This window comes from Centroberyx affinis, unplaced genomic scaffold, assembly GCF_046629955.1.
Source record: "Centroberyx affinis isolate AG114_WGS23_722 - 3 ecotype Tasmania unplaced genomic scaffold, CSIRO-AGI_Caff_v1 ptg000087l_1, whole genome shotgun sequence".
Classification (NCBI taxonomy): domain Eukaryota; kingdom Metazoa; phylum Chordata; class Actinopteri; order Beryciformes; family Berycidae; genus Centroberyx; species Centroberyx affinis.
In genome coordinates, this window is record NW_027278795.1 from 51,950 (window position 1) to 73,950 (window position 22,001).

Genomic DNA, 22,001 nt, shown 5'->3' on the forward strand with positions numbered 1-22,001 from the left:
GTTCTTGCTACTTTTAAGGTCTCCTAATTTACGTTACGGACGCTACAAAATATGGACGCTTCCACACATGTGGCAACAGTTTCACAATGACAACACTGAGTGCACACATACAGTATGTGTGTGTGTGTGGGGGGGACTTACTGAGGAAAGATGTGTGTGGTTGTGGTGTTAAGAAATTGGGATGAGAACTGTAATGGACCGGTGTGTGTGTATGTGTGTGTGAGGTTGCTAGGGGATGGTTGTTAGTCAAGTACTGAACTCTTTGAATTTTGATTATTTTATGAATGGTAGGCTATGCAACTCTGTAAGAGTACTGCTATTTTTGTTGCATGCTGGAGAACGAGTATTCAACTGCTTTACTGTTAATTATATACTTAGGTTATAACAATGTAAAATATGACAAACACTTTTGGAGCATGTCAAGCTTTCTGCAGCATCTACGCACCATAAACAGGTTGAAATATGAATGGACTGAGGAAATAAATAAGTGGTTGTAATATAAAATTCCTTCAGATATATATATACATTAAAAAAAACCTACATCAGACAAAAAAAAAAAGAAGATGAGTCCACTAAGGTAGTCTCCAATTGCCAATAAAGCAGTTCCAAGATGTACATCAGTATGACATCACATGCTCACAAATACTGATTGGTCTGTCCAAGGCTGTCAATTCAATTATGTGAATTTGAGTGGAATTTGCCTTTAACCCCCTGCAACCAGATTTTCCCCTTAAAGTAGCTTCAAAGAAAGAACATTTTGTCCATACTTTACGACAATATTCTGTATCTGCTTGTTCCAACGCTTCATTGAAGCCATAGCACGCTTATATTGAAATATTCAAACCCAAGCTGCCATTTTGTTATGGCTGCAGCAAATGGAAAAGATCTAGATGTCTTGTGCATCATTTTATACACATTTCCCTGTAATTTACCATGACACATTTGATATCTTTGGAAAACTCTGACTACAATTTCATTCAAGTTCTGTGGCTTTTAACAAAGGTTGGCCGCACACCGTTGAATTGATGTCTCACTGGTGCAACCGGCAGGGTAGAAGAGAACAAAGTAAAACAGAATTCACATGCTACTATTGCTGTGAATATAAATAGTCAAGATCAGCATCTCCATTACAACTTTATGACACTGTGACAATATCCAATATCCATACTAATTTACATGAAATATCTGTCAATTGAAAATCACTGTAGTGGGATCTGTTGTCGGATCTGTTCACGAATGTGTTAAATGTCAGTTTTCAGGCTATTTTTGTGGCCTTGTTCAAATGCATGGGAAGTAAAAATCCGAACACTACACACTGAATAACCCCCATGTTATAACTACAGACTGATCTCACAGAAAAACGTGAAATGATCACGACTGCAAATTACGTGTTGGTGGAACGTAACGTGTTACATATACGTTTTCCCAGCACAAAACGGTTATGTGAAGGAGACACGACTATAAACAGGACACAGTGTCACATTGAAGTAGCACAGTGGAAAGTAAGGGCGTATACGTTTGCCTTCGATGTCGGCGAAACCCTCACCCTTTTAATTTTTAACGAACGTTTTTCTTATTTAACCATGACCAAACCATTTCTCTAACCATAACCAAACTTGTTTTACTTGCCTAAATTTAACCAAAGTCGTTTTACTTGCCTAAATTTAACCGTAACCAACTTTTGGGACATAATTAAATTTGTGGCGGAGAAACGTATTTAAATTCATGGTGGAGGAACGTATTTAAATTAGTTGCAGGGGGAATGTAATTGTGGTGGAGAAACGTTATTTTCCCATAATACGTGTCCACAGCACATAAATCGCCATTTTAGATATTCATTTCACGTATTTGTGTGAGATCATGTTGCATAACTAAGTGGAAGATTGCTTTAAGGCTAAGATGATCATAGCATCAATCTTATGAAGCCTTGTTTGCCTAGTTTGTGAAGTGTTTCTGAAAAGCATCTTAAGACGCTCTTAAAAATGATCGTAGGTAACGACTGCCTCTGACCAGTCTTAGAAGTGCCACTTCAGAAGGAAAAAAAAACACTCCAACACTCCAAACACTGCGACTGATGCAACTGGACAGATGAGCTTCTGGAGAAGGGACAGGGAAGTGGAAAATATATTTTCAAAAGAAATGTTCAATAACTTGTTGACGTGCAGTGAAACCAATCATGTATTGTACATCCCTTGGCTGATGCAGACCTGCCAATCTCTTGCCCTCCTCGTTCTCCTCTCTTCCTCCTCTCAGTCACATAGTGGTGCACTCGCCCACACAGCAATGTTGTGATAACACCTGAATAATGTGTTGTTTGCAGCTCTCTTGTTTGGAGAGCCTGCAAAATCCCTTTACATGGTGAAGCTTTGACATGTTTATTTTTTCATATTTCCGAAAACTATAAACTCTCCCCTGTGTATAACTTTTTGAATGACTGAGATAGCTCTGTCAGATCAAAAGTTATGAGTCTTTTAATCTGTCATGTATCTAAAAGTGAAAAGTGAGAAAAATGGTTTTAAACATTTCACAATATTCTGTTTTCTCTGGTGGCATCCCAGAGTTAGTCTACAGAAGAGTGTAAGGAAAAAACACACCAGCACAACAACAAATCCAATTCTGATTTGTTTTCCTCAACAACATACTTGGTCACTTCCTTTCATCAATCTGAAATCATAGGATTGGCTTAAGTGTCTGTCTGTGGACGTCCTTTACACTTTTTGGACGCTTATCTCTCTTTGCTTTAGTGGCGAGAAGGTAAACAGGAAAAGTCAAAAATAGAATGGAGTAACAAGTGAAGCTATATTGTCAAAGTTAAGGTAATTTTTGAAAGAAAAATGGATCAGTACCTTTGCCTACTAGTTAAGTACTTTCCATTTTGTTTTCTGAAAATAATTATTTACAATGGTTCTCTATGGGGAAAATGACCTTACTGCACCATTAGCTAGCAGCCGGCTGTGGTACTGCAACTACCTTACCTGAATGACGTAGGCACTGGCATCGGATGCCAGCCTACTTAATTCAATATATGCAACAGACTACGCAACATGTTTTACCAATCAGTGGTAAACAGCACACTGTTCTCAGCAGTGTGCTGGGGAGGCAGCATCAGGCAGAGGATGCATGCAGGATTAACAAACTGATGAAAAAGGCCAGCGTTGTCATTGGGCTGACCCTCAGGCAGGAGCAGAGGGGAGGAGGAGGACTAAGCTGAACTCCATCCTAAACAACACCTCCCATTCCCTCTTTGGTGAGCTGATGCAGCTATAGGGGTTCCATCAACCTCTGCTTCATCCCTCCAAGGAACAAAACAGTTTCTATTCATTTATATTTTTGGGAAGTCTTGCATGAATGGCTGGCTTCAGGTTGGTTCTCAAAAAAGGCAACTTCGCGGCTGTCATGGTGGCTCAGTTGGCAAAAGCGCCTACCATGTAAATACCTCTTGAGTTTGCAATCGGCCTGGAACCTTTCTTGTTTGTTACATCCCCTCTCTCTAATCTTTTCTGTCTCTTTTCACTATGAACTGTGTAATGAAACAGAACTGGCATTGGAATAATCTTTAAAAGGGCACTTCCACAGAGCTGCTAGTGGGGTCTGTAGGTATGCTTCCCCTGGGAGCATACTGGATGTTTTTCGAGTTTTGTACAGTGGCATGTATACGCCCATTAAAGGGAGAAAATGCAATATACTTTTTTTTTTCTGATCTCTCTCCGTGAGGAATATGAAATCCAATCTGAAAATTCCAGGTATAACATGAAATGCAATATGAAATTGAACGACTTTGAAATATCGGTAACTCTTTATTTTACAGCCCGCTATTATGGTGTAACTAGTTTGTAATTATGGGGTACTAATAAAATAACAATGCTGTAGCTACAGGGTAACAAAAAAGTCCGGGAATTAATTGGTAAAAAATTTTGTAATTATGAGAGATTTATAAGGTAGTTATGGTTTAACTATTTTTGTAATTACTGCATATTTAAAAAATAATTACAGGGTACAATAACGTAAGTAGGGGGGACAAAACAAATGTTATCTGTGCTTGTTCCCTGTAGTTATGGAGTAAGTATTTAGCCTATATTGTTTTATAAAAGGATTATTTTACATTTTATATTATAAAATTGAGATATATGATATTTCATCTTAACATACTGTATATTACATTCAATAAAGCTCTTGTATGTTCAGTTAAGTCTGTCACTGTGTGTTGAAGTTCCATATTTTTTGTGTATGCTATATTGTAATAGAAATGTCACCGAACAGCTGGTCTAGTTTCTCCTCTCCTAACATCAATTACCAGATGGACGTATGTGACTTTCTGCTAAACTGTATTTAATGTGGGGCATGTGTTTTTGTTTGTTTGTTTTTTTGTTTTTACAGAAAACAAGTGGTACATTAAAAGCAAAATGGACTCTCAGTGGAAAAAACAGCCACATTTAGAATTATAGTATTGATTATATTGTTAGCAATAGAGGGATAGAAAATGTTAATGGCCAACATATATTTACTAATTCCATTACACTTTCACTGCTTTAGGCTACAGGTAACTGTAGGAATAAAGGTGTGTTTTGAAGAAATGCACAAAAACACTATAACAGTAGTGTGCAAATAAATGTATTCAAATAAAATTATTCAGTTGTTCGATTGTGTAAAGTGGATAGGAAGATGACAGGAGTTCAGAAGTGGACTGCAGGTGAGAGGGTGCTCAAGCAGGGCTTTGGCTCATCTCCTTCTGTTTGGCAGGTCTGTTGGAGTGGCGTCTCTGCTGTTGCAGCCATGTTGTCAGCAGATTTCTTGTTCTTCCTCCAGAATATGCGGGATAGCCAAGAAAAGAAGCCACGCTTCTTCTTCTTTGGTTTTGTCGACAGGCTGTCTTTGGCACTGTAGGTTTGTCCAGTTGGACGGGTGAAAGTGTCTTTTCCAGGGTCAGACAGGACAGATCCTCGGTGTCCTTTACAGTTTAAACCACAAGGCTTGGTGGAGATTCAACCTCAACCTGGATGGCTGGAGCCTGGGACTCCTGAAGCAGGTTGGTTGATCCTTCCTTAAGCGGGTGAATTAGGGTATATTCAGCAAGAGAGACAGGGAGAGCCTCCTCTGAGGTGGAGATATTGTCACGTCCAGCAGAGAGGACAGTGACTTTTGTTCCCTCACAACATTCAGGTTGATGCAGGACGGTGACAGCTTTCAGCAGCGGCCTCAGTCTGGGCACAAGAGTCGACCGTTTCCGTCTTGATGATAAAAGGACATTGTTTGTCCTCCTTCTGCAAGTCCTGGAGGAACAGCATCAGTTTAGAATCAGCTTTGACGATTGGCTCCCATTCATCAAGATGATCTTGAGTAGGGGCATGGTGTGCAGCACAGGCAGCCATAAATGTAGAACTCACTGTTGAGGAAGCATAGATGTGCTTTTCTCCAGGTTCCTCCTCCTCCAGGAGGACTGAGAGGAACTGCATCAGGTGAGAATCAGTGCTGCTGACAACAGGTTCCCATTTGTCAAGCTGGTCCAGAGTCGGCCCATGCTGTGGGGAGCAGTCAACTACAAATCTAGAGAGATGTGATGAAGCGTAGAGGAGCTCCTCACCAAATCCCTCCTCCTTCAAATCAAAGTGGAATTTGACCAGTGGCTCCCACTCATCCAGGCAGTCCAGAGTAGATCCACAGGGTGAGCAGCAGTCAGCCACAAATCCAGATGTGTCACATGGGGGAGCATAGAGGTATCTCTTTCCAACTGCCTCCAGGTGGTAGTCATCGTCAAAACCCAAGGGGGGTTGCTGAAGCTGCCACAGTCTCTCAATGATTTTGAAGTCATCAGTCGTTGGAGCCTCATGGGATGGAGCCTCAACAAGGCGGAGCAGGTTGGACTGAGCCTCAACATGCTGAGCTGGGTGGATGGATGCTCCGGCATTACCTAATGCTGTGACTTCGGTCATGAGAGGAGACTCTTTCTCTGTGGGAGGAAGGTCTCCTTTGTCCACATCCAAGAGAAGATTGTATGCTGATGAAGCTGTGCTGGCTATTGGTTCCCATATATTGAGAGCCTCAATATATCCACAAGCAGGTTTGGAGCTGAGACCAACAGCAGACTGAGGTGAAAGGTCACAGTCGAGCTCGGCAGTCACTCCAGAGAAACTAGAGGCTTCAGCATAAAGATAATGCTCCTTTTTCAGGACTTTCGCAACCATGCAGTTGATGTTTTCATGGCGATCGTCATTAAGGGCATTGAGTTGAGCGACCATTTGCATTGATGGTGAAAGAAATGCAACGGCAACATCTTAATAATCAAATAACCATGAGGCCGCCTGATGTGGCTTCATTCAAGGTCAACATGCTTCATCATAGCTTCATCTTATGCCTTTCGTCATAGTTTTATTTCAACAACAAATCTAACTGTGAATTTAGAATGTAAATCACACTAAGGAAGAAGTGGACACAAATGCAAATCAACACAAACAACTAGTCTATCCTGACTGTCTGTCTCTTGTTTTATCTGTTCAGCAAAATCCTCTGTACTAATCTTTTCCTGTTAAATAATAAAATTATAAATACATGTGGCTTACCAAGATGGAAATCACTCTCCATGTTTTCCTTTCTAAAAGGTAGATATTGTTGATGTTTCTCCAAATGAATGCAACGTGAGTTTTCTCTCTCAATTTGCAGGTGAACACCGATCAGAGATGAAACTGTGAGTCTGACTCTGTGTTGAGGTCAATCGCTCCTTTATGACACTGACATTCTAAATTCTATGAACTCTGCAGCATTCTGTCCAGCTGCATTGTGATTCATGGGATGAAGCTCAGGCTCCAGTAAACTTTGATGACAGAGATGTCTCACTTCGTACATGGTTTATAAAGTACACATGATTAAAAAACACATGACTGAATATTTGGAATTTGTATTAAGATACCGTATTTTTTTAAAATTATTATTATTAACATCTATTTAATTGCTAATTAGTGTGCCTGCTTTGCAAGGCAAAGGAGCACATTCTTATTATTGCTCATACTTATTATGGCTAGGTCGACAGTTAATACTGTTTAATACTGTCATACTGTTTGTGTTTGTGTGTGTGCAAGGGATGGAGATGCGCACCAAGCAGCAGGCACACTCAAAATTTCCTGAAATTTTCTAGTTAGTGTGCCTGCTTTGCAAGGCAAAGGAGCACACTCTTAATATTGCTCATACTTATTATTATTAGTGTGCCTGCTTTGCAATGCAAAGGAGCACACTCTTAATATTGCTCATACTTATTATTATTCTTCCTTGCAAAACTTCGGCGCGTAACTAGTCTCGGGGCGTAGCTGCGACACCCCTCAAAATACATCAAAACGTGCGCCTTGAACGGGAATCAAGTGCTATGACTTTTCTTAGAGATTGTACGTAAAGTTTTCGCACGAAGTGCGAAAACGTGCGATTTTCGGCCCATTGAAATGAATGGAGAATCGGGAAAAAAATCGCACAAATTCATCAAATCGGCCCCTCTTTGGAGCCACGCCACTCGGTCATACTTTGTCGCAGAAACATGATTAAAAGTTTACACGGGTCACAAGACTTTGAACTCTGTTGGTCTAAAGACACTTTTCAATAGCTACTACGGTTTTTACGCAATCGCAGATTACGTTTTATACGACTTTTGGACAGTTTCAGATTTTATAATGGGTGTGTATTGCGCGGAATGTTCAGACCTAGAGCACGTGATGTCGTCACACACTCTAGCTCCACGCCTTCAAGTTTGATCAGAAATCTTCCAAACATTATCATCTTAGTCCCACAGCTTCCACTCTACAAGCAAGCTTTATACACCAAATTGTAGGCATTTTTGTCCTCTCTCACCCAATGTTACTTCCATTGAAATAGGACCCACGGTTTTTGAATAAATCGCCCAAAAGGGCAGGGAGTGCTGTCCGACACTCCCATCCGCTTCCATGTAATTTGACCGCTCAAACCCAGAGTGAGAAGAAGAAAAGAAGGTGATTTATATTTTATCACAGCTCCTTTAGTTTAAATCATACAGACACATGTCATACATCAGTGTCGCCGGTGAAGTCTTGGGACGCTCAAAGTGAAAAAACATTTTCGATGCGAGCTTTACTTTTCGAGATACAAGGATTTGTTGAGTGACCGGTTTTGTCTTATTGTGAGTGCTAATGAAACATTAGTTCAAAGTTTCCCGCCACAGGGGGGCCTGTATCCATAGCAACTAGTGACTCAGTCTCTGGGCAGAAATTGTCACACCTGCCCGTGATTGGCTAGGTCGACAGTTAATTAGTGTGCCTGCTTTGCAATGCAAAGGAGCACACTCTTATTAGTGTGCCTGCTTTGCAAGGCAAAGGAGCACACTCTTAATATTGCTCATACTTATTATTATTAGTGTGCCTGCTTTGCAAGGCAAAGGAGCACACTCTTAATATTGCTCATACTTATTAGTGTGCCTGCTTTGCAATGCAAAGGAGCACACTCTTATTATTGCTCATACTTATTATTTTTCTTTTTATTATTCTTCCTTGCAAAAACACACCTGCCCGTGATTGGCTAGGTCGACAGTTAATTAGTGTGCCTGCTTTGCAATGCAAAGGAGCACACTCTTATTAGTGTGCCTGCTTTGCAAGGCAAAGGAGCACACTCTTAATATTGCTCATACTTATTAGTGTGCCTGCTTTGCAATGCAAAGGAGCACACTCTTAATATTGCTCATACTTATTAGTGTGCCTGCTTTGCAAAGCAAAGGAGCACATTCTTATTATTGCTCATACTTATTAGTGTGCCTGCTTTGCAATGCAAAGGAGCACACTCTTAATATTGCTCATACTTATTATTATTCTTCCTTGCAAAACTTCGGCGCGTAACTAGTCTCGCAGCGTAGCCGCGACACCCCTCAAAATACATCAAAACGTGCGCCTTGATCGGGAATCAAGTGCTATGACTTTTCTTAGAGATTGTACGTAAAGTTTTCGCACGAAGTGCGAAAACGTGCGATTTTCGGCCCATTGAAATGAATGGAGAATCGGAAAAAAAATCGCAGAAATTCATCAAACTGGCCCCTCTTTAGAGCCACGCCACTTGGTCATACTTTGTCGCAGAAACATGATTAAAAGTTTACACGGGTCACAAGACTTTGAACTCTGTTGGTCTAAAGACACTTTTCAATAGCTACTACGGTTTTTACGCAATCGCAGTTTACGTTTTATAAGACTTTTGGACAGTTTCAGATTTTATAATGGGTGTGTATTGCGCGGAATGTTCAGACCTAGAGCACGTGATGTCGTCACACACTCTAGCTCCACGCCTTCAAGTTTGATCAGAAATCTTCCAAACATTATCATCTTAGTCCCACAGCTTCCACTCTACAAGCAAGATTTATACACCAAATTGTAGGGATTTTTGTCCTCTCTCACCCAATGTTACTTCCATTGAAATAGGACCCACGGTTTTTGAATAAATCGCCCGAAAGGGCAGGGAGTGCTGTCCGACACTCCCATCCGCTTCCATGTAATTTGACCGCTCAAACCCAGAGTGAGAAGAAGAAAAGAAGGTGATTTATATTTTATCACAGCTCCTTTAGTTTAAATCATACAGACACATGTCATACATCAGTGTCGCCAGTGAAGTCTTGGGACGCTCAAAGTGAAAAAACATTTTCGATGCAAGCTTTACTTTTCGAGATACAGGGATTTGTTCGCGGACAGTCTTGGCTTATTGTGAGTGCTAATGAAACATTAGTTCAAAGTTTCCCGCCACAGGGGGGCCTGTATCCATAGCAACTAGTGACTCGGTCTCTGGGCAGAAATTGTCACACCTGCCCGTGATTGGCTAGGTCGACAGTTAATACTGTTTAATACTGTCATACTGTTTGTGTTTGTGCGTGTGCGAGGGATGGAGATGCGCACCAAGCAGCAGGCACACTCAAAATTTCCTGAAATTTTCTAGTTCCTACTACACTTTCACTGTTTTAAGCCACAAGTTAGCTCACTGTAATCTTACTACTACCTACTACTATTACTACTATATATTATTATTACCTATTACTACTACCTGCTATCATATGTGAGGGGATACTTTAGGAAAATAAAAAGAAAAGCTATTCATCTTCAATTCAGCTTTTCAGGTGTAGAATTTTTTTTTTCCAGAACAACCTGCATCAACCCATTTAGTTAATAGAAACATGGGTAGCACTTTACAATGGCCTTTTTCCAGTCCATGAACCTTTAAGCACCGATAACATTTGTTTAGCCCCCCCAATTACATTATTGTACCCTGTAATTATTTTCTAAGTATGCAGTAATTACGAAAACAGTTACACCATAACTACCTTATAAGTCTCTCATAATTACAAAATTGTTACCCCTTAATTCCCGGACTTCTTGTTTTGTTACTCTGTAACTACAGCATTGTTATTTTATTAGTACCCCATAATTACAAACTAGTTACATCGTAATTAGTGGGCTGTAAAATAAAGCGTTACTGAAATATCAAATAGGACCTTACCAAAGTAGTTTATTTGTTTAGCAAGTTTCCATTTCCATTTTTCAAAAACTAAGAAAAAAATGCTAGACCAGCATTTCTAGATTATGTTACTTGGTTTATACAAAATAGGTACTGATGGTATTTAGTTACTACCCCCATTTGGACTCATTGTTAACAGCAAGAGTTCCTGAGTCAACCAACAGCTGACTCAGGAGCCAATATTCTCTGCTACAAGTAAGATATAAATTATATGTAGGTCCAAACTTATCCTTTAAGAATTCCAGGTGAATCTGCACTATACTGCTGAAAGTGAGGAGATGTTTTGATAGTTTGGCACGCTATTTAAAAAAATATGGACCATATTCACACCAAAACTAATGATACAGTTAATGGTGTAAAAAAATATTAAAATTAAAATTAAAATTAATTAAAATTATTATTGAAATAAATTGTGTTGAAAGGCCAGCCCTAATAGTTGCTTCTCAATGCAGTTTGGCATCTCTCACTATTTTGGCAGTTCTTTCGTCCGAAAGAGCTGCAGACGTTTGTGCTCAACAGAGTGGATAAGAGAAGGAGGCAAGTGTCTTATGGTTTTATGGAGAGGATTAAAATATTTGTGTGGCCTTAAATGCTCATTGCTGACCTATGTAATCTCTTGAGGAGAGGTAAAGCATGTGTGCCAGGCTTCAATAGCCTACATATAGGGGAAATACTGTGTTACAAAAATGCCCTTCAGACCTTTTAACTTACAGCTCCTCAGATGATCAGTATTATGCCAGAAGCACATTACACGACTGTTGCAGGACATCTCACATTTACCGAGCTACCAAATCCCATCTTGCATCAAAACAGTGCACACAATTTAGGATGAGGCAACAACGTGAGTTTGCACACTACAAGAGTCAACGACAAGGGACTGCAAAGTCTCATGCGGGCCAGACTTCAAACAGGATTTGACAAGATGTTGAAGTCTAGCAGGTCTTGCCTCGTGGGACTAGAGCCTGCAAGACAGAAAGCCAAATGGGCCATTAGTGTTAGCGCCAACAACAACAACAATGGATGAACAGCAACTGGCCGCAATCTGTGTTTGTACATTCATATGTGCAGATGAAGAGAAGGAGAAGAAGAAGAAGAAGACTAGGGTTTGGGCGCAGATGGTTGGGTTTCTTTGTCGCCATATTTCCCATGTGTGCTTTGCAGTAAACAGAGTGATGACATATGCTGCTGCAATCTAATTGGCCAATGTGACAAATCCCTTGTTGTACTGCACTCACACTACAAGAGCAATGACAAAAATATCAAACATATTTGAAAATGATCAGGACGTCCCAGACTGCATCGGGAGATCGGGACATGGCATGCTGACCTTCTCACGTTATGCAAGTCTCGACATGCCTTTTTCACTCCGATCTTGAAAATTTGTCTGGGACCATCTAAATTGGCTGTGACATCAGGTGTGTGTAAGGCCTTAGCAAAGCCTGTTTCGAAAACCTGTCTCTGTCTCTAATTTTTAAAAGGGTATCTATGACATTGTTCTAGAAGCATTGTGTAATATCCAGGGAGTCTTTGGTAAAGTTTTTTTGGAGAGCAATGTTTTACTCTGTTATATCCTTCAATGAATACCATTGTTGTTCAGTGTTTTTCTTAATGTGGATTCATGAAAACAGACATTAACAAGTGCAAGAGATGCCTGCAGATCTGTTGGTAGAGGCCCAAGTCTTTACAGATGGGGTTTTTTTTAGCCCTTAGAAGCCTTATGAGCCTTATAAGCCTCAGCAACTCTTCTTCTGAAGTCTTCTGAAAGCTTTGATCAGAGCTTGTTTCACTTCAGCAGATCTTTGTTTTGAAGAGCAGAGTGTTGGTAACCAAACTTTGTGGGTTTTTTAGTAGAGCTGGGGGCCTCCTGCACCTGAATGTCATCACATTGGTTAGAATACATAACTCCAATTACTCCCTTTCATACAAATCATTATCCCAGAGGTTCACATGCTCTTCAAGACAGAAAAAGTCTGTATATATGTTGTAATTTCACATATGTTTTCCTCGTGGTCTCATGTCATTCTCCTCTCTTTTCTAATTATTTCATACTGAATATGTTTTATATTTTTGGTGTGTTTTCATATTGTACATATTCTACATTCATTTTTTTAGTCTCAGTCACAGTAAATTCTACTTAACATGCTCTCATGTTGGAATTGTCAGTTGCAACTGGGTCTTTTATATAAAGCCATTTGCTAATACTATTTGTATTCTCCCTGCTGTATCCTAAGTTTCCTCTTATCTTATCTCATCTCGTCTTGTCTTAAAGACCACTTAAAAGATCACAGATTAGAGTAGGCTACTGGTTTCCTCTTACAGCTTTCTCTTTCAGTGATTTTCATGTTCACAAATCTTGACTTAATTGTCAGTCATAATACAAATTACACATACTAACACAATAATCAGAATAACACATAATTACTGTGCATATTGACTATAGTGAATATTGAAGAGTTTCATATTTTTGAGTATGTATATCTACATCAAACAGAAGGACTGAAGATCTGAGCCTTTGATGTTCAACTGTCCTTTTTACCACTTCAAACAGAATACTGTATTGCAGGGTGAGGATACGAGCCGAATGGCAATATGTTTATGGATTATTTCCCAAAGGTTGTTACTACGCGTCTACCCTCCCCTCTCTTACCTGAGTTATTGCCCTCCTTCTTCCCACAGAGATCCGTGAGGCGTTCAAAGTGTTTGACCGAGATGGGAATGGGTTCATCTCAAAGCAGGAGCTGGGGGTGGCCATGCGGTCGCTGGGATACATGCCCAATGAGGTGGAGCTGGAGGTCATCATCCAAAGACTTGACATGGACGGTAAGTTAGCATCTTTTCTTTCTCTCTCTCTCTCTCGCTCTCTCTCTCTCTCTGTCTCTCTTTCTCTCCCTCTCTCTCTCTGTGGGTCAACAAGCTCACACAGTGCACAAGCAGGTAGACACACACACACACACACACACACACAGGTCCTTGACTACATGGCTGATGTCAGAACACCTACTATGGATGTTTTGTCTGGTTGCTGAAAGTAATCTAATATATGGACTATACAATGACATGTTTGTATCTCTGCCTGCTTTATCAGGTGATGGTCAGGTTGACTTTGAAGAATTTGTCACATTACTTGGGCCAAAACTTGTTGCCGCTGGAATGCCTGATAAGTTCCATGGAGCAGACTTTGATTCTGTGTTTTGGAAGGTATATATCATCAATCATCATCATCGTCATCATTATCAATCAAGTCTATACCTCTTTCCTTTATCAGAGTTAACTATTCTATTATCTTTCCTTTTTGAGCAAGATGATTTTCCTGAGGGCTTTTATGACATTTTGTGATAATCAGCCAAGTATTGTAATTAAAATTACCATGCAAACATAATAGAAGTGAAATAGTCATTTAAGCAACAGAACAATCATGCATTATATTCATAATTGCTTCTCTGTGTTTTCCTAACACATTAAAGTTCTCTTTTTTTAAATAGCCATGAGAGACTACACCAGTGTTGTGATCATTATGAAACACATTGCCAGCTGAATACTCACACCATAGCCTATTCTCCACTTGCACAATGTAGTGTGACGTATATCCGTTTTACGAACTGCACGTCTGTTTACTTCCGGTCAACCTGCTGTCAACTCTACAGTAACGTTACCTTCGCCTCCACCTCACAGTTACTTCACCTCACAGTTAATTTTGTACATATTGTTAATAGTATTTACCGTTCGTTTTTGTGTATAGTGTTTTTAGCATTTTTGATCATTTTGATAATCACCTCAGTGTCTTAGATAACCGTTAGCGACGTTAGCCAGTCACTCAGTGTAGCACCAACGCTGATTTTCACAGCTTTAACGTTAGGTCGCTATGGCTCTTTTTTATACTCGGTGCTTGGAAGAGCTGCCAAAACTGAAAAGTGACTGACGTACACGTGTCTGGACAGTTTCGAACAAAGACAAGCTGTCACAAGTTGTAACTGTTAACTTGACTGACTCTAAGCAACAATCAGTCTCCCTAGATTTCACCCTACTCTCAAACTGTGCGGCTTCTCATTCTTCTTCATCGATCTGTAGCAACAAGCTCTCACGCTGACTTCCCCTGACAGCTTGTCTTTGTTCGAAACTGTCCAGACACAAAATAATATGAGTATAACCTTACATGAAAGATTCAAACTGAAAGCCACCAAGACTAATTTGTCCGTGGTAGCTAATGTTTAAGTTACATTAACGTTACTCAACTTCGTAATTGAAGATATAGCTGGACACATACAATTTAAACCCCTTATCCAGCAATGAGGTCGGAGATTTACTGCTCGCTTTCGGTGTATGTCAGTCACTTTCAGTTTTGGCAGCTCTTCCAAGCACCGAGTGTAAAAAAGAGCCATAGCGTTAAAGCTGACGTTAAAGCTGTGAAAATCAGCGTTGGTGCTACACTGAGTGACTGGCTAACGTCGCTAACGGTTATCTAAGACACTGAGGTGATTATCAAAATGATCAAAAATGCTAAAAACACTATATACAAAAACGAACGGTAAATACTATTAACAATATGTGCAAAATTAACTGTGAAGTAACTGTAAGGTGGAGGCGAAGGTAACGTTACTGTAGAGTTGACAGCAGGTTGACTGGAAGTAAACAGACGTGCAGTTCGTAAAATGGATATACGTCACACTACATTGTGCAAGTGGAGAACTGCTGACCTGTGGTTTATGTGCCTTACCTTACTAATTTTTCTTGGTGTTTTCTGATATCCCAGTGTGACATGCAGAAGTTGACTGTGGATGAGCTTAAGAGCCTGCTTTACGACACCTTCTGTGACCACCTCACTATGAAAGACATTGAGAATATCATTATGACTGAGGAGAGCCACCTGAACAGTCCGGAGTGCCAAGTGGATATTGATAGTATGTTTCATAAAATATTTTGTTCAAAACATTATTCAGAAACTATTCAAACTTTATTAAAATACTCACACACTGTACATTTTAATATGTTTCTCTAAATCTCTCCACAGCAAGCCCAACACAACAGGTGAAACACACATGCGTGCGGAAAAGCCTGATTTGTGCCTTCGCCATTGCATTTATCATCAGCGTAATGCTCATTGCAGCAAATCAGATGCTGCGCAGAGGAATGAAGTAAAGAATGGTCCCAGCACAGTTTCCAGCCAGTTACAAAAAGGATATAATGATGGAGACTGAGAAGCAAACCTTAACCAAAATATCTTGTCGTCTTTGGTTTTCAATAAGTTTTCAATAACCATTTTGGCCCGAGATCCAGTTGACTCGCAATGACCAGACACTATAACACATTCTCTCTATAATGGACAAATGGTTGTAAAGTCTGTTGTTCCATGTGAACCACTAAACATAGTATATCATATTGTTTGGAAAAAACGTTTTTGGTGTGCAACAGAAGTAATAAAAGAAAGAAAGAAAGAAAGATGTTTTAAGGGCTGATAAGTATCCAAAACTAGTAATGTCCCATTATATAATATTAAAATTGTTTTCTAAGATATTAGATAGTAAGGCGGACTGTAGATGATGGCAATATATGCACTGTATTAATAGTTATGCTGTTTCTAATGTATAAAAATAATCAGTGGTATGTGGCATCAAATCAGTACAATGCCATTTGGAAGGCACCCAATAATAATGTAAGTAATAGTAATGAAAAAAACAGACTTTGTGAACTAAAATGTTGATTGACTACATATCAAATTCAATGGACCGCATTAAATGTATCTATACCCTAAGCATTTGCGGTAGTAGATTTCAGTGCATAAATTAACATTCACATTTTGAAAAAAACACGAGCGTAAATGAATGGGCTATCCAAAGCCTGTATGCCTTTATAGTCTCTCTGCTTATTTAGTGAAGATTTGTTGTCAGCACAATTTCACATCCAGTTCACAACAGGCTCAATTCAGATCTTGACTTTATTTAAGCACCCAAAGCCCTGCAATATGTCTGCCGCTCATACTGTTCCTGATGCAAAACAAGACATCTGCATACTAATAAACACCAAAGACATCAAATAAGATATGAATTGTTGAGTCACAAAAAATGTATTAGGCTGTACAACACTGTGTAATTTGACAACTCTCCACAGCGCTAGTATCAAGATGTGTGCTCGAATTTTTTAGGAATCATAAAAAGAGACGGCATCACCAGGGCACAGGGCAGGTGCCGTGAAATCATGTAAATGTGCTGAGTGCACTGACTTTCCCTGATTTCTTACAGGCAAAAAAGGCCTAAACCATTTCGGATTTTGTAAAGAATAAAGTTATTATCCAGTTAAATTTCCTAAGAGCATGTTGCATTCAGTCTTTGTGCACCATCATACTATAAAGCAAGGAATCTCTGTCTGTATGTGTGTCCTTCGCATATCTCGAGAACCGTTCATCCGATCTACGTCACACTTGGCGGGTGTATTGCTGGGGACCCGAGGACGTGCAGTCTCGGATTGGACACGCGACACGTTCAATATTAATAAACTTTGAGTAAACAAGCGAACAGCGCTCTGTGCAGCAGCGGGGCTCAAAGCAAGCGACTGATAGCCTACGCCTATTTTGAATGGGCACTGCACTAGTCATCCTAAATGACTAAAACCGATCGGATCTCAATCCACGTGAGACCCATGTGATTTTAGGGTGTCTGTATTAGGCCTAGCATGATTTGCACTGAAGACATTTCGATTTACAAAATTGATGATTCAGAGGACTTAAACAAAGCCACCCAGTAGCTATTTGATAAACATATTCAAGGGCAGCAGGGTTTTGCGCTGTACTGACCTTAGAATCCAGTATCCTAGAGCCAGCTTTCTATTTGTAACACTAGATTCTATGGAGAGTGCATTATCCATTGCTAACTTTGGTGCAATATTCACCTTCTCAAGCTTTGTATGAAGGCAAAAATTTCAAGTTTACTTTTCATTTTGGCCAGTTTTGCAGAAAAGGTATGATTATCATTGGACAGCACACTGTGGAAAATCACAAGAAAAATGGAAGAGAGAGAAGAAATGACATGCAGAGACAGGCTAAGACCCATGAACACATGCTGTGCACCCTAGTGAGCTGACCGAGAGAACCCACACAGTTAATTTGTAAAGATGTCATGGTTTTCTAAAACTTAGTTTTTGGTTTAGGTTTGTTTTGATGCCCTTAGTGGGCTTTTTTACCTGAACGTGTTGGGATCATTTTGTAAATCAAACAGATTCAATGCAATTCCTGTTTTTCCATGGTGCAAGCTGAACTGAAAACAAGATGAAAACAAGGTTTGAGAATAAAGCCAAAGTGCACAGTGAACAAATAAAATAGGGAAATCAGAATATTAAGATATAATCGCTGCAAGAAGTATCAGGTAAGAATCTGCGCCTCAACGGTATTTATGCAACAAGCCCAGAATTCAACTCAAATGTTGGCTTTCTCTTGACCATTACATATCTGGCAAAACCATGTCATGTTGCATATTCACAATCTACCTGAGATACACGCACAATTTTGGTTCATAATCCAGACTTCTGCATGCATAACAGGCGCCAGCACCTGACAAGTCATAAAACAGTGAAAGACAATTTTTGACCAGCTGTAAGATCTGAGCTGACAACTGTGACTAAATTCAAACACCAATAACAAGCTTAGAACAACAAACATAGTATCTGTACTATACATAGCCAGTGAAAATGTCACTGGCAATTCACCCTATCTAAAAACGCACAACACACTTGCATGTACAGTAAATTAGAAATAAATGTGTGTACTATATGTGAGATCAAATTTTTAATTCTGATGTATCTGTTGTTAAAATGATTATGCAAATTGTATAGTGATCATTGCAAAACAAATCTCAGTATTTGATATTTTTCTGTAAATGTCTAATTTTATGTGGATGTGCAGACTCTATATTTTGTGCAGACACAAAATACTCTAAGTACTCTTCAGTATGCTGTGAACGACAACAACATATCATGAACAATGTTGTTTTTTGGCTTTTACATGGACCACCAAAACAACATAATATTACTATTGTTTAAACTATGACATGGTTATATTTTCTTACTTGGAAAAGTGACACATTAAATCAAAGTGATTTTATTATGAATGTAAGCATAATATTTTGTAAAAAACAAAACAAAAAAACAATCAGGTTTCTGATGTATAATTTCCAGGTAAACTGGAGTTGGATGGACATTCAGATACAGTTACTGTGCTTTAAGGCCATGTACTTACATTAACTTTTCCTCTTCTGTCGAAGATTTATTTTTCAGAATCTCTTTTCTTTACAAATGTTTGTCGAATTAAGCAACTTTTACAAAATGCTATATATTTTTTCTTGCTCTTTTCTTAAAGTTTATCAGAACTATACCATTACAGAGAAAAACAATGAAACTGTGTGAAAGAATTATTCTGGCAATACTCTAAATAAAATGGATATTTTATCTAGTATCTAGTACCTGTTTATATGTGAGAACTACTCATATGACATTACCTCTCCATGTCATCCATCTAGGGTATGGCTTTTGTGTGAATGTAAAATATAGTTATTGTATCAAATAATAGACTGTCTTAAATAGACATTGAAGCAAATATTGTGACCTATTCTGTATGTTAGTGTTTAATGAGGTTTATATACAGTTTGTTGACAGATTATCTGGTCTTTATATTATTTAATGAATCTAATTTGGACTGTAGATGTCTTCTGTTCTGTGCTTATGTAATTTGCAGTATTATGGTCAAAAACTGTGAGCTCTGTAACTATTTAAAGATGAGAAATCCATTTTAGGAAAATGGACTCTTTTGGCAGAAAATAACCTGATACTAAATGTATTTTTGAATTGAAATGACTCATAAATACTGTAAGTACTAATAAATATTTATGCAATATCTACTTACAAAAGGAATGGAAAATCTGTCTCCCCTGTAATTGATAAAGGTTCTTCTCACCTTCAGTGGTTAATTTTTGTTGTACCATCCTACAGTGTGGCTTTATTTTTAACCTCTAGAGTGAGAGTATCCTGTTGCGTTATTTTTGTATGTATTGTAACTGCACATATACTGGTTACTGCATCAATTATACACTTATGTAAGTGGTGTCTAGATGCATGTAGTCCAATAAACATGAAGGCATTAACTTTGGGCCAGCTGGTTGGTTTTCATTTGTTAGGATTACAAATGTGACTATTGCTTACAAATTAAAGCACTGTATGACGCATCTTGTTAAAAGAACATATTATGTCATGTAAATTTACATTACTATTACATTATATTTAGTTGACACTTTAATCCAGTGCTTGAGGGAGAAGGGATAACAGGAACAAGATGAGGTGTGAGAAGAGAAGATTGGGTGCTTTTCAGGGTGCAAAGGGAAACTGAATCCCTGACTGACTCATTGCACCATTTCAGATCCAGAAGGGAGAGGAGTAAAGACCTGGTGGTGTGATGGGACGGGCATGCTAACACCCATTAATAGCAGAGCAAAGCACACTGTTGTGTCTCCCAAGTAAAAAACCTGTTTGTGACTCACAGATCTGCATTTGCGCATTGTCAGTCTCATCTTGTGGATACAAACCGTTACGGAGACAAATCTCTTTTGCACTGTTATCCCATGGGAAGTGGAGGGAAATCCACACATGCACCCAGACTATAGTCTTATAAAGGTCTTAAGTCTTAAATTTAACTTACAGAAACCTGTAGTCTCCCTGTTTATGGTTTGTATGTTTGTTTGGTTTGTTTTCCCTCAGTCATCATCTTTATTCAGATTTTGCTCAAAATATCTTGATCAAACCGTGAATCCAGTATGTGTATTGATGTATGTGTATTGAACCAAACGGTTAACTAAATGTATTGTTACATCCCTACCATTTAATTGTTTATGTGAAAAGATACATGGTTTACTTTATGGGACAATCTGTTTTAAAGCCAGACAAATAAATCAGAATCAATAAATCAATCATAAAAGTAACTTTCTAGTAGTGTTGAGAGGTTTTTAAATTTCTTATTGTAATGTGGCACAAAAAGAATTTTGTTGTTGGAAGGTTACCCTCTTACCAAGCTTACACTCCAAAAGTGATGTTGACTTCAATATAATATAAAATATAAAGGCACATAAATTCAAACAATAAATAATAAGATGCATTACTGTTGTTTTCTACAAGTACATTGAGTAGCCATCTAAAGAGATAAAGTATAGCTCCCACAGGTTGAGTTATTTGATGAATACACTCTGTTGTCTTTTCATGCATTCTGACACATTGATTCCATTCAAAATACACATCTTAATTATTGACTATTTTAGTGTGTTTACCTCAAAACCTGTATGGTTTACTTTCCAATTTAATTATGAGTTGTGGTGTTGAGCATTGCTAAGTGACTACAGTTGGTATCAGGTAGATGAATACAGTACAGGCAGAGACAGACTCTCTCTCTCTCTCTCTCTCTCTCTGTTGGGCAGACAACACAGCTTACCTGTGATTTAATTTCAATATACCACGTCCTATTGAGGGTTATCTATTAATTAATCATCGCTGTCAATTGTCAGCAGAGCGTGTCGAGTCAAATCAAATTGGTGAGTAGAGATAATGTGCTAGTCTGTGGGTGCCATTGCATCTATGTTCATGTTATATCCTAGTACATCTAATTTTACACATTTCTGATAACAAAAAACACAGCAGAGAAGCAAGAAGTTTGGATCTTATGGGGCCAGGGTAATATGAATTGTGCAAATCCGTTCAATGTTGTTTACTGTTGTTCTTTCTACTCTTCTGTTTTATTTATCTGACTATGGGCCGGGGAAATTTCAGCCGGCTGGAAAGGAGTCAGTAATTAGTAAACAGTTATTTAGATACAGTTATCTGGAATTAAACGGGATAGGCTTGGTATGTTGGATGGGAAGTGATCTTTAGATCAGTCAAATGATGCAGGCGTCTTCACTTTTTGTCCATCTCATGTGTGAGTTGCCCGCTCCTAAATTTAGAGATGGTGCTTATCCAAAGTCAAACGATGGACGCCCCTGCCTGGAAACAGCTGACTGTTTCCAGGCAAAAAAACACTAACAAAGGGAAAAGAGAGAGTACAAGTAAGAGTCCTTCTAAAACCCTTGAAGAAACTTCATAAGCGGTAGTGAGGTGAAGAGGTGGGGAAGACAATATCACTAGACTGCATCTTCATCCCTTTACCATGACAAAACCTTAAACAACTGATCAGAACAGTTGTGCTTGTGTACACTGTTCGGGACTGAATACCCAGGGTTTTTGTTTTGTTTTGTTTTTTTGGTCGAGAAGCAGACTGGACAATAACTGTGATTTATGGAATTTATTAAAGAAAAGCTCTCAAGATCTTGAGGGAGAGAGGAAAAAGCTGTAACACTGTGAAACTGTCCTCCTTATATTCCCCTCTGACCTGCTGATAAGGTCTCTCCTATCAGCCAGCTGCAGCCATAGAACCACATGTCCTGTGGGATGGAAAATTCCTGTGATTTGCCCATCAGTCAAAACACCAATGGCATCCG

At 39.0% G+C, this 22,001-nt stretch overlaps 1 protein-coding gene across 1 annotated transcript in view; it reads left to right on the forward strand.

The window, feature by feature from the left end:
* The window catches only part of cabp7b (calcium binding protein 7b), a 31,188-nt gene extending 15,552 nt beyond the window's left edge, over positions 1 to 15,636 (forward strand). Inside the window, exons 2-5 of the mRNA XM_071522406.1 lie at positions 13,177 to 13,320; positions 13,586 to 13,698; positions 15,251 to 15,398; positions 15,509 to 15,636. Of these exons, the coding sequence (XP_071378507.1) occupies positions 13,177 to 13,320; positions 13,586 to 13,698; positions 15,251 to 15,398; positions 15,509 to 15,636 (533 nt within the window). The remainder of the gene's footprint in view (positions 1 to 13,176; positions 13,321 to 13,585; positions 13,699 to 15,250; positions 15,399 to 15,508) is intronic.
* Positions 15,637 to 22,001: the final 6,365 nt, after the last annotated feature.